Source organism: Vombatus ursinus, unplaced genomic scaffold, assembly GCF_900497805.2.
Source record: "Vombatus ursinus unplaced genomic scaffold, bare-nosed wombat genome assembly UNPS02014870.1, whole genome shotgun sequence".
NCBI lineage: Eukaryota > Metazoa > Chordata > Mammalia > Diprotodontia > Vombatidae > Vombatus > Vombatus ursinus.
The window spans coordinates 4,226,148-4,242,904 of record NW_020954648.1 but is presented as its reverse complement, the minus strand read 5'-3'; the positions used below and the strand labels follow the sequence as shown (position 1 = coordinate 4,242,904).

At 40.4% G+C, this 16,757-nt stretch overlaps 1 protein-coding gene across 1 annotated transcript in view; it reads left to right on the top strand.

Moving 5' to 3' along the window:
* The first annotated feature begins 1,975 nt into the window (after positions 1-1,975).
* SLC35B4 (solute carrier family 35 member B4) overlaps positions 1,976-16,757 on the top strand; it is a 30,948-nt gene continuing 16,166 nt past the window's right edge. The window contains exons 1-2 of the mRNA XM_027842328.1: positions 1,976-2,267; positions 13,036-13,149. Coding sequence (XP_027698129.1) covers positions 2,191-2,267; positions 13,036-13,149 — 191 coding nt within the window. The 5' untranslated portion in view covers positions 1,976-2,190. The remainder of the gene's footprint in view (positions 2,268-13,035; positions 13,150-16,757) is intronic.

Genomic DNA, 16,757 nt, shown 5'->3' with positions numbered 1-16,757 from the left:
ATCTAGAAATGAGAGCTTGTTAGCTCTGATTTTGAGTGGTTGTGGTTGAAGTCCTCCACGAGGACTTTAAATTTGGAATAGTTTTCCTGGGGGCCCCAGGTGCTATAATAACATGTCACTAAATCAAAAAAATCTTAGAATTGAAAGAGACTTTAGAGATCATCTAGTCACCCCTATCTTAAGTATGTTAGCGAACACACACACACACACACACCAGGAAAACCTGAATAATCTGTGAGTTTACAAAATGTAATAAATAGGTACAGTAGTTAGAAACTAATCCCAGTAAGTCCCAAATAAAATCCCCAAATTCTGAGGGCAAAGTCAGATGATGGCACCCTTTGAAAAGGAAGCTAAGAAGAATCATCCTAAAATGAATTCAATTTGCCATCTTTAATGCATATCAAACTATGAAAGGATTGATAAATAAGTCCCTGGTGAGATAAAGGTATCTACTAAAATCTCATCAGGAAGATACCAGTCCCAAATTAATACAAATCAAATGCAATCTACTTAATCTTTGCTGAGGCGATATAATGATAGAAGGTTTTTAGTGACTGATGAGGAAAATGAGGAAAAAATGATTGAGCAATAATTAACCATTGCATCTTCAGCATTGTCCAGGACAGAGAAGTGTCCCGACTAACTAACACAAGTATTAAGGTCCATTTGGCAGGAAGTTTACCTGCCTCACAGAATTTCCACACCCTCATTTGTCTGGGCCGAACTCTAAGTCATTCACCTAGAAGATCGTTACTGCCACAGCGGCCACACACTTAGCCAACCGCTCACAGGCTGAATGCCTGGCGGCTCTGGGCTTCCAGGTGGGTGGGGTTGAATTGCAGTTGGCTCTGGCGGGATGCCTCAACATCTGAATCCAATTATCCTGACAATATACACAATGAATATCAAAGAAGGTTTTTTGTTTTCTTAAACCCTCAACATAGTAACAGCAAATATGTACATAGTGCTTTAAGGTTTAGAAGCTGAACTCGTTTGATTCTCAAAACAATCACATGAATTAGGTCATTCCCATTACCAAGAACCTGCGGAGGCATTAGGACACTGGGCTTCTGACTGCAGCGTTTTTCTCCACTGCTCCAAAGGGCTTTCCAAATATAGCATAAAAAGGAAAAGAGCATAGATTTAGAGCTGGAAGGGATCTTAAAAGATATCTTGTCCAACCTCATTTTACAGTTGAGGATAATAGATGTCTCAAAGCATTTAGCACACAATGCAGCTAAATTTTTCTATAGAAATGACTAAAATCACACTACAAATATTGTTTAATTTTATTGACAAATTTTAATTTGCAGTATAGACTTAAAAACTGTCTTTTCTTTTCTCAAAGACTCATATAGGTTTCTTGAAGGAAACACAAAACATAATTCTTCACTAATAAGAGCTATAACAGCAATCCTCTCTCTTCATTGTTTAAAGTGGGCCATATTTGGAGTCATAAGAACTGAGTTTTAATCCTAGCCTTGACACTTATTAGTTGTGTGACCTTTGGCAGGGAACATTCTTTTCCAAATTTTAGTTTGCTTATCTGTAAGATGAGGAATGATACTTTCATTTACCTATCACCCCACAGGACTGTTTTTAAGCAAGAATGAATGGAAACTATTATTAAATTTCTGGAAAAACTGCAAGTTGACTCTGAACTTTGCCCAGGGCAGACGGGACAGGGGCTGCTACACAGTAGGCGCTTAATAAATGCTTGTTGGCGTGACCTTCTCAGTTGCAACAATAGCTCCTTCAAATGGACAGTTTTGTAGGTGATTTCTCTTAGAAATCAACAGAGCGCCCAATCAGTGAGCATTGGGCAGTCTTCCACCCGAAAAGCCCCAGTAGTGACAGCAATGGGACTTCAAATCCCAGCAAGCGCAGTTCTCGCGGAGGCTCACGGGCCCCGGCGGCCTCTCCGGTGGGCTAGGTCTACGTAGTGGCGCTCGGCATTCTGGGAGCTGTAGTCCCGCCCCTACAGAAGAGCCCCCTCTTTTGAATGGGCACGGGGTAACCTGGAAACTACAGCTCCTCGGGAGGAGTGGGAAGCCGGCCCTGCCCCTGGAACCCCCGGAGCCCCCGGAGGAGATGCTCATGGCTGAGGTGGACGGAGCAGCCCGGCGCCCAGGGACAGCGGCTTAGGCATCCCGCTCCGGCCACCCCCAATTCCACTCCAGGGCCGCCATGCACCAGGCCTGCGCTGTCGGCTTGGTGTTCGCCGGCTGTTGCAGTAACGTGATCTTCCTGGAGCTCCTGGCCAGGTAAGTGACCTCACCCGAGGCGGATGGGCGCGGCCCGGGCTCCCCGAAGAGGGGAGGCGCGCGCCCCCAGCCGGCCGTTACTCTGGGGTGGCCCCGCGCCGGGCTCGGAGGGGCGGGGGCCCGGGAGACGGGGAGGAGGGAGCAAGAGGGGAAGGGGCCCCGGGAGGGAGCCGGGGGAGAGGAGGAGGGAGGGAAAGACGGAGGGAGAGGAGAGGAGGGAAGAAGAAGGGAGAGCCAGGGAAATGGGCGGGGGGGCCCAGGGGAAGGAGATGGGGGGAGCAAGGGAGGCTGAGGGTGTAGGAGCCTTTCCACTGTTCCCGTTATTTTGCCTCCCGCACAGCATCCCCTGGAGGCTATCACCACCACCACTACCTTAGGCATTTACATAGGGCTCTAAGGTTTGCCAAGCCTTTTAGCATTGGCTCCTCTCCTTTGATTCTCACTACTTGGTGAGGTAGGCCCTGTTTTAATTACACAAATGAGGAAACTGAGGCTGAGAGAAATTAAGAGACCTGCCCAGAGCCACTGAGGCAGTCCACGAGTGGTACACTATCCACTCCACTGCCTAGCTTGACCAACTTCATTTCACAGAGGGGGAGAAACCCTCAAAACTATAGACTCCGTATTTTAGAGCTGGAAGGGACCTCAGAGGTAGCCTTCATTTTTACCAGATATGAAAACTGAGGCCCAGAGACTTTAAATAATAGGAAGTAATCTGACGCCTACAGAAGGTGGAATTTGAGCTAAATCTTAAAGGAAGCCAGGGAAGCCAGAATGTGGAGATTAGGGAGAATATTCCAGTTATGAGAGACAGCCAGTGCAAAGACATGGAGGTGGGAAATCAGAATGCCCTGTTGGAGGAATAGTGAGTAGGCCACCGAAGTTGGGTCATAATAGCGTGTGGAGGCCAGTCACTGTAAGAATGGAAAGGTAAGAAGGTGGCGTATTAGAGGAGAGATTTGAATACAGTTTCTTTGACTAGGAGAGGAAACATGAGGGAATGGATAAGAGTCTGCTTGGCAGCCAAAAAGACCTGGGTTCAAGTCCTCACTGGGCAAATCACTTAACTTTTCAGTGCTCTAGGCAACTCTAAGTTAGAGGGAATTTCCTTAAACAAGAAGCTCCTATCTCAAAGAAGTCCAGTCTTTGGTCCCTTGTATTTGGATGTTAGGGGATCATCTGATCCAGGGCTATTTAGCCTTTGTGTATATGGTGGACCTTTTTGTCAGTGAAGCCTGTGGACAGATTTTCAGAATGATGGTGAGCTTGTTTCCCAGTAGTCCTTGGCCCTGCACAGCTGCCTCTTGAGCATATATTGTTCAAAGATTTTAGTACCTTTCCTTGTTCATCCTAGAAATTCCTTTGGCTGTCCTGCTGCTTTGATAGGGGCATAGTGAAATAAGTGACCTACCCCAAGTAAATTCAGTGAAATTTTTGCTTTGTTCTCTCTGTAAGCTAGTTATGAGCAAAGTGTTGGGAGTGTATTATTAGTTATTCATAATCCTAGGATAGGGTTTAGGGGCCTTTGTAAGAAAAAATATTGGGCCCTTTACCTGAAAGGGAGATCAAAATATAAATTAGCAAAAAGGCCAGTATAGTCTTATCAGCCATGGGAGGGAGAATCTGTAGGGGTGAGGAGAATCAGTCCTGAGTATGCTATTAGTTGGGATTAAATCCTAGCAAGGACTGTGTAATATTAGACTATGCAACCACCTCTAGAATCTTAGAGTATATTATGGGTGCATTTGATAGGTTCTTGAAAGGTTGTATATATTTAATTTTATAAGTCAAATGAATTTACATGTACTAAGGTGGCTCCTTTTTATTTTTGTCCAGATCTCCAATTTCATTGGTGTAGGACAGAGGTGTCAAATTCAGATAGAAACGAGGTCACTGAATGTTGCATTAGGATCCCTGCAGCAGAATATCCCTTAGAAAACCAAAGATTAACATTATCTAGGTTTCATTGTATTCCAATTTATTTTGTTGGCAATGGATGCCCAGCATGGCAAGGCTGCTTCAAAAAAGGCTCTGTTCTCTGTGAGCAAAGCAGAATTGCAGTTGCTCAAAAGAACCTGTGCAAATTTAGTGACATCTGCACTGCAAATGTTCATATGGATTCTGACCTGTGGTAAAGCTTTCTGAGTTCATATTGATCCTGGTCAGTCACAGACCTGCACCTTGACTCCAATATAGTGATGTCATTTTGGTCCTCTTCGAGGATGAAGGACAAGAACCAATCAGCTATTTATTTTATTAAATATTTACATTTTAATCTGGTTCTGACTATGTTTTAGGCTGTTTGTTCAACACTTGGTGTCCATCACCATTGCATATGATTTGCAATTTAAGGCTTTGGAAAGTTTCCTGGTTGTCCTGAGAGATTAAGTGATTTGCCCAAAGAGGCTTTCTACCCACTACACTGTGTTTTCTCTTATGCTGGCATCTTTTATAAAGTGAATTAGCACGTTCAAATTTTATCTCTATGTAATTCTGGATTTTTTTTTTAAATATTCAGTTTCCGTAAGTTGGAGCCATTTGTTGTGGTAAGAGCCTTGAACTGGATGCCAGGAAACTTAGGATCAGATCTCATTCTAGCTAGGATAATTCATTTGACCTCTTCGGGACTTTTCTCATTTGTGAAGGAAGGATATTAATCTCTCAAGTCCCTTGAAGCTCCAGTGCTGTTGAAGAACATCCAAAGAGTTTACACTTCAATGGCTTCTCTCTATTTTTGAGGAGAGAAACTGAAATAGCAGAGATTTGCTTAGAGATATCAAATCATTGCCAGTCCTTTAATACTACTCTGCAGTTTAATTGATGCTTGTCATGAGTTGCAGAAGCTTAAAAAATTTGTCACCTGGTAACTAGTTAATAGGCCTCTCTAAACTTGGCTGGGCTTATCCTCACAACAAGCGTGCAATTATTGGGGTTCTACATGAAGAGTTTCTAGCTTGTCAAGATATGCCAGAGCTTTCATGTGTATATCTTAACCCAGGGTCTTCTTCATGCTCCAGCAGGAGTGACACATTAGACTAGGGCTCTAATTCAATATAGCTAGCAATAAATATAGTGTATATGATAATTTCAGTATCTCATCCAACCTAGCAGAGTGACATCATCTTCTGTCCTCCTAGGGCACTTGAGAAGAATGGGAGCTCCAGCCAATTGGTCCTTGTCTTGACTAGCAAACTCCCACCATGTCTCTTTGATTAAGAGCTATGGTCTAAGCAAGCCAAAGTCCCTGCTTCCACATCACTCCATGCCTCTATCTCCATCCATCTCAGTACACTTCCCCTCCTGAATCCTCACGTAGCTGTTTTTTCTTTCATTGGGCCTTTCAGAAACCCCATTTTATTATTAACAAACTTCCTTTCGTCTTTTAGCTTTCTCTTACACTCTTTCCATCTTCTCAAACTTACAGATACCTGGCTTCCCACAGAAGACCCAGCATCTTTGATCACCTTCTTCACTACTGGCCATACCTTATCTCATGTCCCCCAGCATGAGGGTTGTCATATTCTGCACCTCACTGCTATTACCTGGCCCGTTTAGTTTATTCTTTCATTATTTTAGCCATTTAAAAAAATATATAAATAAGAGGCTTTTTTCTTTTAAAGGCTTTTTTAAAAAGAGGCTTTTTTTTCTTTTGTTAACCCTCTCAGTTTTGAGAGGCAGCATGATGTGGGTAGAGCCTACTTCAGAGCTCCCAAAACCTGTGTGCCTCTGACCCAGTGTAAGTCACAGAGTGGGAGAGGACACCAAGATTCTTTAAATAGTAAAGCAAAACCAACTTGCATTCTTAGAGGGAGTTTCCTCACAAATAGTATTGTATACCATGAAATCACAAGTTGGATCCAAAATCCTTCACATCCCTAAAAAAGACAAACAACAACAAAAAAAAAAACTAACATATATGGACCTTGACAAACATAGTTCTGACATCTTCAGAGCAAACTAGTGAATAGATCATTCTGAGGATTTGTATCAACAGATTTATTCTTCCCAACCAAATTATAAGTTCTTTGAGGTTAGGCACTTGGCCACATACTCCTTTTGTACCCCATGATGTCTAGGAAAGTGTTGTGTGTGGAGTAGATGCTCAGTTTAGTTGTGTTGATGATACTAGCCTCAAATTACTATGTACTTTGTCCAAGGAACCAGATTCTTACTATTGTATACTAAACATAAAACATTTCTACAAATATTTAAAAAAAAAATGTTCATAGAATCATTGACTGTGACTAAAATTCTTCATCAGTTTTTCCTCCTTTTTTCCCCTTTATCTGTTTGTTTGGTGTATTTCCCTTATATAAAACAACACGAGTAAAACCTTTTCTTTATATTAAAGGGACACCTTTGGGTCATATAACTCACCAGTTATTTGAGTACCCACCATGTGCCCAAGTACTTGATGCACTAATGTTGGGAGAATACGAGCAAGTAATAATAGAAGTTATAAATTATGTATCCTGCATGTAGAAGATATAAAACATAACTCCAACAAGGTACTCACAGTCTAATTAGGAGACAAGTCATATACATATTCAACAATCGGAAAACGAGACTTCATTGATTATACGATAGTTGCACAGTGCAGATAAGTGTAGAAAGCTCTAGAGGAGAGAGATCATTTCTGGTTTAGGGGTGTGGATCACAGAGGAGGTGACATTTGAAGGTGGGCTTTGAAGAACATGTTGGCTACAGATAGCCAGAGAGTTGGATGAGTTTATACCAGTTATCATTGTACTGGAAGGAGACTTGGACTAGATCAGGGGTTCTTAACCTTGGATCCATGGCCCTCTAAAGAGTCAATGGATAGATTTCGAGCAGTCTATGAACTTGGACAGGAAAAAAACAAATCACATCTTTATTTCAATATAATTGGTTTCCTTTGTAATGCTATGTAAAGATATCCATAACCTTCATCAGATTGTCAGAGGAGTCTGACACATACAAAAATGGTTAAAAACCCTTGGTAAAGGATTCTCCAACGTCCCCTCCAGCCCTAAAATTTTTGATACATCTGGCAGCAACTAGATTGTGTTTCTGTTTCACTATTCACTATTGGATGTGGTGGTACTCAGGGATTTAAATTCACTCCCCTGGGTAGCTTAGAACCAAGGACACTGAGGGTGAATCAGATAAGGACTTTTTCTTAATCTAAAATAAGAAATATGAGAACCATAACTTTCTGAAATGTTTATCTTAAAACTACTCTATTATAATAATTTGAGTTCTAACCCAATCCTCATTTTCTCAAATATTTGAGCTTCCAATTTTTCATGTCTATTTGAGTGCCTTTCTGGCAAAACTAATTGATGTAGATTTGTTTGGGAATTTTTTTTAATGAATTTTAAAAATTGTTATTTTTGTCAGTAGTTCTTACTGAGGAACAAATCTGGAAAAATATTGGAGTGTAGGGGAAAGGGAGTTGGGTTACCATTCTAACAGTTTAAATATCAGTATATCACCTTATACCCTTTGGAATTCAGAATTCTTATGCAACGAAAGTAACTAAAATGTCTATCTCCTTTTACTCAGAGATTCTATTATTGGCATATACCCCAAGGAGGTCAGTGACACAAAGAAGGGCCCCATGTTCACCATAGTATTTATAGCAGCCCTTTTTTGTACTAGCAAAGAACTGGAAACAAAATAGATGCCTGTTGATTGAGGAATGGTTAAATGCATTGTGGTAAATGAAGATAATGGAATATTACTGTGCTGTAAGATATAAGCGGAGAAGCACCGAAAGACTTACATGAACTGATGAAAAATGAAGTAAATAGAACCAGGAAAACAATATATACAGTGACTGTAGCAGTGTTAGAGGAAAGAACAATGACAAAAGAAGCAATGCTATGAAATTTTAATGTCCAAATTTGGTCCCAAAGAAGGGATGTGAGAAAACACTTCAGCACCCTTTTTGCAGAGATGGGGGACCATGAAATGCTACATAATATCAGACTTTTTTGATATACTGCTTGGTCTTGGGTAACTTTTTTGTTTCTCTTTTTATGATAAAGGATTGCTCTCTGGGAGAGAATAGAGGAGGGATCATAGTGAGAATTGTAGGTTATATAAAAGCAAAAGATATAAAAGTTATTTTAAAAGAAATTAACAATGTCAAGTACAAGTAATGTCTTATTTTTGGGATAAAGTCTGTTAGGATTGTAGTCTGTTTAAATTAGGCGGGACCTCAGAAGTGATCTAGTTTAATCCCCAGCATGAATCATAATGCTGTCTATGTAAACTCTATAAAGAGAATTTTTGTAAGCAGAATCGTATATTAAATGTGCTCAGAAAACTTGATATATAAAATAACCTTAGGGAAATTATTTTGTAAAATAAGATTTTATCAAGCCAAGAATCATCCTTAATTTATCTTTTGCATAAACTTTATTTTTCAATCCTAATCTTCATTTATTATATTTGCTTAAAACAAAGTATATCTGTCTCCATGATGCAAGTATCCTAACTTATCTTTCAGATTCTTGAATGATCACACATTTCTTTTTTGAAATGTTCATAGAATCATTGACTATGACTAAAAGGTCTTTAGGTCATTAGGTCTTTTTGTCCTTTCTTTGGCTTTTTGTGTGTGTGTGTGTGTGTGTGTATCCCCCTTGGTAAAATAACATGACTAAAATCTTTTGAAAAGTCTCCTCCCCTTCATGGCCCAGCCACCTTTTAACTTGAGCGTATGAGTTATACAAATCTCACATTTTCATTACATTTCACAATATCCAATCCCATCAATATGCAATATTACTTATAAAACTGGTCATTTCCTCTTACTGCATATATTATATGCTAGTGCATCCGTAGAATGATGTCGAGGTTAGATAGCAAAATCTGAGCAATGATTGAGTGGTTTCTGGGGTGACGAGGCTCTTCAGTGTGCCTTTCAGAATGGCAGTGGCAGGCTTCTTGCTGGGGACAGTAGTCTCTTCTGCCATTTCTTTTGTGGAGATGATGATAGAACAGGGCTCTTCATTGCTTGAGCTCCTTGCCGCATCCACCAGTCGCCTGCATTCATGGGCTGTGTTCTTTTCATGAGTTGATATCCTATTAGATCTGTGTCACTCTGCTCTCAGCATTTATATAATGGTACAGAGGGCTGTGCAAGAGGATATAAAAAAATACTACGTTCATAGATAGAATAAAAACAGTGAATGTGAGATAGCAATGTAAAAGGTATGATCAGGTCAACCTAACAAAGTTAAAAGATGAGGCTTTTATTCTGATTTTGAAGATGGCTCGGTTTGGAAGATTTGGAAGGCACCAACTTTGGGATTTTGATTATTTCTTTTTGATGATTGTGGACATCAATAAGAGGATGAATTTATGTATAGGGAGCACTTCTGAGAATGATTGAATCATGTTGTTTGGGAATAATTAAGTATTGTCCATTGTAGATTTGGGCCAAACTCTTAGGATGGCTTAAAAAAAAAGTTACACAAATCAGAATTGAGCCTAGAGAAAGACCAGAGCTGAAAATGAGACTGTATGCAGGGAGTGAATTTGAGTCCTTGGTTTGATTATCCATGCAGTATTCCTCAAAGAACTTCTCAGCCTTAGAGGTGAAAGCTATGGATAGGCAGTAGTGGGGTGGTAATGAAATTTGTGGAGAGGAAATTGTGTAGGCCGAGGAGAGGTGTGAACCATGCCACCCAAGAGATGGCAGCAGCTAGGGGCACTGAGAGCATGGCCAAAATTCATGGACCCAACCTTTTTGAGGGAGGAGAGTTCTGGAGAGTGTTCAAGTTCCCGGGTCAAATTTAGGAGTTCTGGGACCAAGGAGATGTAGTCAGGGAAAATCTATCATATGGAAGAACAATCTGGACCTTCCCTTGCATACTATTATGAGTTATTTGGATTATGCTGGTCTTATGTAAAGTTGATTCCTTAGTTATCCCAAGAGCAAAATTCCCTTCCATAGGAGCCTAAGTATGGAGTACTGAAAGTATGGAGTATGGGCCTATGGGGGGAGGTGGAGGCAGCTAGAGGATGAAGAATTGCCACATAGGTAACCCCAAGTACATTTCCCTTTTGGGGAAAAGAGAGTAAATTCTGTTTTGCGCATAATGAGTTTAAGGTGTCTACTGGACATATGTTCCTCAACCACAGCGTAATTCTAAGACTGTGAGAAGGTGGGATTCTCTGGAAGAAAGGAGAGTTGTCTTGAATATTTGTAAGATAGAATGCAAGGCCTTTGTGTTGAATATTCTGTGAGGTCAAACAAAAACTAACCTATGTACATACACACAGAGTTATTCTGAGTGCTTGCATACCTTTTATGTAGAAACCAAGGCACAAGCTAGCTTCCAATGTTCCCAAGGAAAACCTATGTGGGAATAAAATAAGCAAAGTCTGAGGTTCTCCAGGGAATACTGTGTGGGAGCACAAAAAAAAAAAAAAAGAGTGCTTTGTAAGAATCCCTAAGGTGAATCGGTCCATATAACCCAGAGCTGGAGTTCTGGGCCTTCAGGATGAAAAATGAAAAAGAAGCTAATCCTCAGATACACGCCTTTACCCAAACTGTGTTTTTATAGTAATTCTAACAAAGTTATTACGTGGAAGACCTTGAAGTGGATTGCTGCCTGACAACTGCAGCAGTAATGTAAACTTGCTTAGAATCACAACTCAGCTTGTCCAGTTCTCTAATAGAGCATTATAGGCATGGGGAACAGCCAGAGAAAATGCCCGGAACTGAGAGAGGGAGTGTCTTGTTAGTGTAACAACCAGGAGTAGGCCCGTGTCACTGAATAAAAGAGTACGTGTTGAGGAGTAAGGTATAAGAAGACTGGAAAAGTAGGCCGGGACTAGGTTATGAAGGGCATTGAATATTAAATAGAGCATTTTGTATTTGGTCCTGGATACAATAGGAAGGCCCTGGAGGTTACTGAGTAGGGTGGGGTGACATGATTGGACCTGAGCTTTAGGAAGATCAGTTTAGTGACTGAATTGGAGTGGGGAAACATTTGAGGCAGCAGGCCCACCAACAGGCTATTTCTGTAATCCAGGTGTGAGGTGATGAGGGCCTGTACTAGAATGGTGGCAGTGGGAGAGGAAAGAAGGGACACTATTTGAGAGAGGTTACAAAAGTGAGATAGACAGGCCTTGGCAACAGCTTGGATATTGGGGGGTGGAGAGGTGGGGGGGGATGTGAGAGACAGTAATCTGTAATCCAGTATGACTCCTAGGTTGTGACTCTGAGGAACTGGGAGTGTAGTGTTGCTCTCTATAGCAATAGGAAAGGTAGGAGGGAGGGGGGGCTTTGGGGAAAAGATAATGAGGTCTGTTTTGGACATATTGAGTTTAAGATGTCAACTGGACATACATTTCATATATCTGAAAGGAATTTGTTGATGTGAGATTGGAGGTCAGCAGAGAGAATGGGGCAAGAAAGGTAGGTTTGAGAATCATCAACATAGAGATGGTAATTAAATCCATGGGAGCTGATGAGGTTACCAAGTGAAGTAAGATAGAGGGAACTATCCCCTCAGAACCCTGAGGTAACCTATGGTTAGAGGATCTGATCTGGAGGAAAATTCAGCAAGAGACAGAGAAGGAATGGTCAGATAGAGAGGAGGAAAAGTAGGAGAGAGTGGTGTCCCAAAAACATAAAGAGAAGAGAGTATTGAGAAGAGGGTGAGGTAGTAGGAAATGAGCCAGTAGAGAGGGAAAGAGTGGGGATGACAGAGGGGTCAATCTGATGGAAGAGATGGGATGGAATAGGATCACTTGAAGTAGAGGGGTTAGCCTTGGTAAGGAATAAGTCCACCTCATCATGTGAGATGGGGTGAGGAACAAAGAGTGGCAGAAGGCATGTGAGTGAGATAGAAGAGGGAGTTAAAGGTGAATGGCTTTATTTTTTTTTTTTCTGTAAAATATGAGATAAGATTCTCAGCTGAAAGTGGGGTGAGAGAGACCCAAGGAATATTTGAGTTGGGATGTGGCAATATAATTCCATGTGGATCATGGAAATATAAAATGTTGAAGGGGTAGGGAACAGAAATGTTTAAAATACCTTGTAGCTAAGTTTAAAATGAATAAAACTGTTTTAAAGAATAAAATAAAATACCTTGTAGCCTGAGGAAGTCACAGACACTGCTCACTTGTCTTCATTGTAAACTCCTGGTGGCCAGCTGAACTCCAGTGGAGTAAAGGGTATCTGGGGCCTCAAGCAACATAGGCATCAGAAGTTCTTGAGGCCTCCCTTTAAGGAATGGTGCCGGGGAATGTTTCAATGTGGGGTATCTTTCTTAGCTCTTCCTGTAGAAGATCACCTACTTTGCCCCCGTATCTCTGGGAGAATTTCTGTTTTCTGTAATAATCTCAGAATTTCTGGGTTAGGCTAGGTATAGAAAGAGAGTAGAGATCTCATCAGATTTTATTCCTTATCCTTTCTTTTCCCATTTAAGTGGGGGTACTGAATGAAAAGAGTCTGGTTATGTGAGGATCCCAATGCCCATGTGTAGCCAGTCTTATTAGGCTGCACTTATATTATCAATTCAAGGAATATATTTCATCAGATTGATGCCCAACTCACCAATTTGATGGATTTTGTTACAAAAGAGTCTGCATAGAGGCCTTTTTCTCTGAGTTATGGATGACTGACATGTGAAAACACAGATAAAGGAAATAGTATGTTATAGAAATTTATTCACTGTATCCTGGAATCGTCAAGCTATCTTGTGTCATATAAGTGACCTTGTTCTCAATTCACTTATTTTTCCCCCTTCTCCTACCCACTGTTCAGGAGGCATCCAGGATGTGGGAACATCGTGACATTTGCACAGTTTTTATTTATAGCCGTAGAAGGCTTTATCTTTGAAGCTAACTTGGGAAGGAAGAGGCCTGCTATTCCAATAAGGTATGGAAGTTAAAATTTTCTTACTTTGCTTTTATAAAACATGTGAGGGCATCTCTTATAGCTAAATGTAGAAAAGTCTGAGACCTCCTTAAGATTTGTGGCAAAGACAACTGTGAAATTGTCCATTCTGAACTTCAGGAGTTTTGAAACTATACAAAATACTTAGTAATGTCTAATGTTTTTACAGCACTTTAAGGTTTGAAAAGCATTAGAAACATTATGTTGTTTGAGTGTCACAGCAACCTTGTAGGTAGTATGAATATTATCTGTTGTTTATATATGAAGAAACTGAAGCTAGGAGGAGACAAATGGCTTTCTTATGGCAAGTATCCAAAGTGGCTTTGAACCTGTTTTGTTCAAGTCTCTTTTAACTTCAGGTCCAGTCCTTTTCCTGCGATACCACTCAGTCATTCATTCAGCTGGCATTTCTTAAACACCTGCCAAAACTTAGCAGTGCCTGGCCCTGGGCTAAGTATGGTGACTGCATAACTGGCGTGCCAAGAAACTTACATTCTAATAGAGAAGAAAACATGTTAAACAGATACATACAAGATAACATATAAATGGAAAATGACCTTAGTGGTGAAGATCCAGGAAACTGGGGAGGAGGGGAGACCAGGAGAGCCTTCCTTTACCAGGTGTATCTTTGTCTTAATGGAAATTCAGATTTCTAAGAGCCATAAATGAGGAGGCAGAGTGTTTTAGACATGAAGGATTTAGCCAATGCAGAGTTACTGATGTGGACTGTTGTGTTCAAGGAATAGCAAGTAGACCATTATACCGGGTCATAGAGGGGAGTAATTTATAAGATCAGAAAGGGTCTAGGTTAGAAAGAGCTTTTAAATGCTAAACAAAGGACCTTATATTTGATCCTAGAGGTTACAGAGTACCTGGAGTTTAATTAGTGACATACTCATACCTACACTTTGGGAAAATCACTTTGGGATTACAGTGGCAAGAAACAGGAGTCAGTTAGAAGGCTGCTGCAATGGTCCATGTGAAACGTGATGAGTCCTGAATGAGGGCAATCCTTGTGAGTGGAGAGTGGGTGACATAGATCAGAAATGTTGGGAAAGTAAAAACTACAGGATTTGGCCGTTGATGGGATATGAGGGAGTGAAAGGAAGGAGTTGAGGACAACACCAAGATTTTAAAGCTGGGTGACTGGAAGAGTGGTGATATCCTCAATAGTATATAAGCGTGTTAAAAAGAGGGGAAGGTTTGGAGGGAAACATAATGAGTTCACTTTTGGACATGTTGAATTTAAGATTTCTTTCGGTTATTTAGTTCAAAATGTCTAGTAGGGAGGTGGTAATATCTGACTAGAGCTCAGAAGAGACTAGCGCTAGATGCATAGATCTGGGAATCATATGCAGAGAGATAATAGTTGAACCCATAGAGACTAAGGAGGTCACCAAGTGAGACAGTATATAGATTAAGGAGTAGAGGACCCAGAACAGATTCTTGGGGTGTACTGCCAGTTAGTGGGCCTTCTGCCCCCCTCCTTAGAACACATAGCACCAACTTAAAGAAATCATTGTGTCCGTATAAAATATGTTGTGAATAATTAGTACAGGGTCAGCCAAACATTTTAGTCTACCTGTGCTCAGATGGAATTTGGTAGACTGGGTTTTGGTTTTTTTCTTACTTCCCTATTAAAAGGAAGAAAAGCAGAAATTAAAAGTAGATAGGATTTATTTGGTTTTGGTTTGGAAAAGATGGATAGCAAAATTAAGTTGAAATTTGTTTTAATTCCAGAGCAGTTACTAGAGCCACTAGTCCAAATTTATAATATTTTGAAGTATAAAACTTCTCTAAAGTATCCCAAAGGGAAAAGAGTCATTTAAGTATCCAACAATTTATCTGAAAGCTCACTGTTCTCACTGACACACTAAAATAGAAGGGAAGTGCATTTAATTCTGAGTATTCTATGTAGGAAGCTGTCACTAAATCTCGCATCTCTGTGTGTATGTGTGTGAGTGTGACGGGGGGAGGGAGAGATGCTTTTAATACTATCACATTCAAGTTTGAAAGTTAAAGTTTGGTTGGTATTTCATAGAGATTTTCATGAAGAATCCTTTTTGAACTTATATTATTAATACTGTAGTCATCTTTTTTTTTTAATTTGGGAGAAGGAGGTTAAGTCTTACAATTCCTTTTTATTTCCCTTTCCACTGCAAATTTGTGACCCTGAGATAGAATGGCATTGCCATTTCAGAAATGGCCACATCTTATCCAATCCTGCCAGATAGTGAGGGACGGTAAAGTAAAATGGAAGGATTTGGTGTCAGAAAACTGTGGTTTGAATCCCAGCACCCACCGTTGAAGCTGGGGAGCCACTGAACAGCCAGTTACTTAACCTTGAGGAGCCTTAGTTTTCTCATTTGTAAAATGGAACAATCCTGTTTACACTACTTTTCTCATAGGGTCATCATGCAGAAACACCTTTACAGCAGCACTGTTAAAAATGTTCTATTTTCTGACTCATTTGCTGTTTTTTGCATTCAGTGCTTTTATTTGCCATAATCCTGTATATCTAGCATTTTAGGATGTGTTTCTATTCCCGGTGCTTTTTCTACCTGATTATGAAATTTTTAACTAAGAAATATGTCATTGGAATGCATCTTCTTTGTTTCTAGATATATAATTGAGTATTTTGAGAAGTCTAAAGTATACATGTAAAGTTGGAGCTTTAAATTCATGGTTACCAGGTTACCACTAGCAATGGGAAATTTTGGCTTGACTGGTATGAAGAAAGAAGTGTTTGAAAATGTTGATGAATGTCACCCTTTGCATTATTGTACTTGCTGCTATTAACACTCTGACTCTGTAATCACATGATAAAGGAGTTAAAATTGGTGAAAGATAGTCAACAAAGGAAGAAAAGGGAAGAGGTATTTATTAAGTGCCTACTAAGTGCCAAGTTCTGTGCTAAATGCTTTTCAAATATTAATGTATTTGATTCTCACAGTAGTCCTGTGAGCTAGGTGCTATTATTATCCCCATTTTACACTTGGGGAAACTGAGGCAGACAGCAGTTAAGTGATTTGGTTGGGGTCACAGAACTGGTAAATGTCTGAGACCAGATTTAAACCCAGGTCTTCCTGAGTTCAAACAAGGATTTATCAAGTTCTTTCTATGGCACCGTTCTAAGTTCTGGGGATACAAGGAAAAACAAAAATACATTCCTTATCCTCAAATGGAGGGAGCACAAAATGCAAAAAATTGTACATGCTAAATCTATGCAGTGTCAGTAGAAAGCAACTTAAAGAGAAAAGCACTAGTGGGGTGGAGGGTGACTGGGAAAAGCCTTTTGCAAAAGGTGGGATTTCAGCTGAATCTTGAAGGAAGCCAAGAGGTAAGGAGGGGAAAACATGCTAGCATGGGGAACAGACAGTGAAAGGCAATCGGAGATGGAATGTTGTGTGCAAGAACAGTAATAATTAGGCCATTGTCACCGAATCATAGAGTATGTGGAGAGAAGTCAAACGTAGAAAGACAGGACCGGTAGGAAAAAGCCAGTCAAGCCAATCAGCATTTATTAAGTGCCTGCTATGTACTAGTCACTGTGTTAAGTGCTGGGAATCCAAAGAAAGGCAAAAGACAGT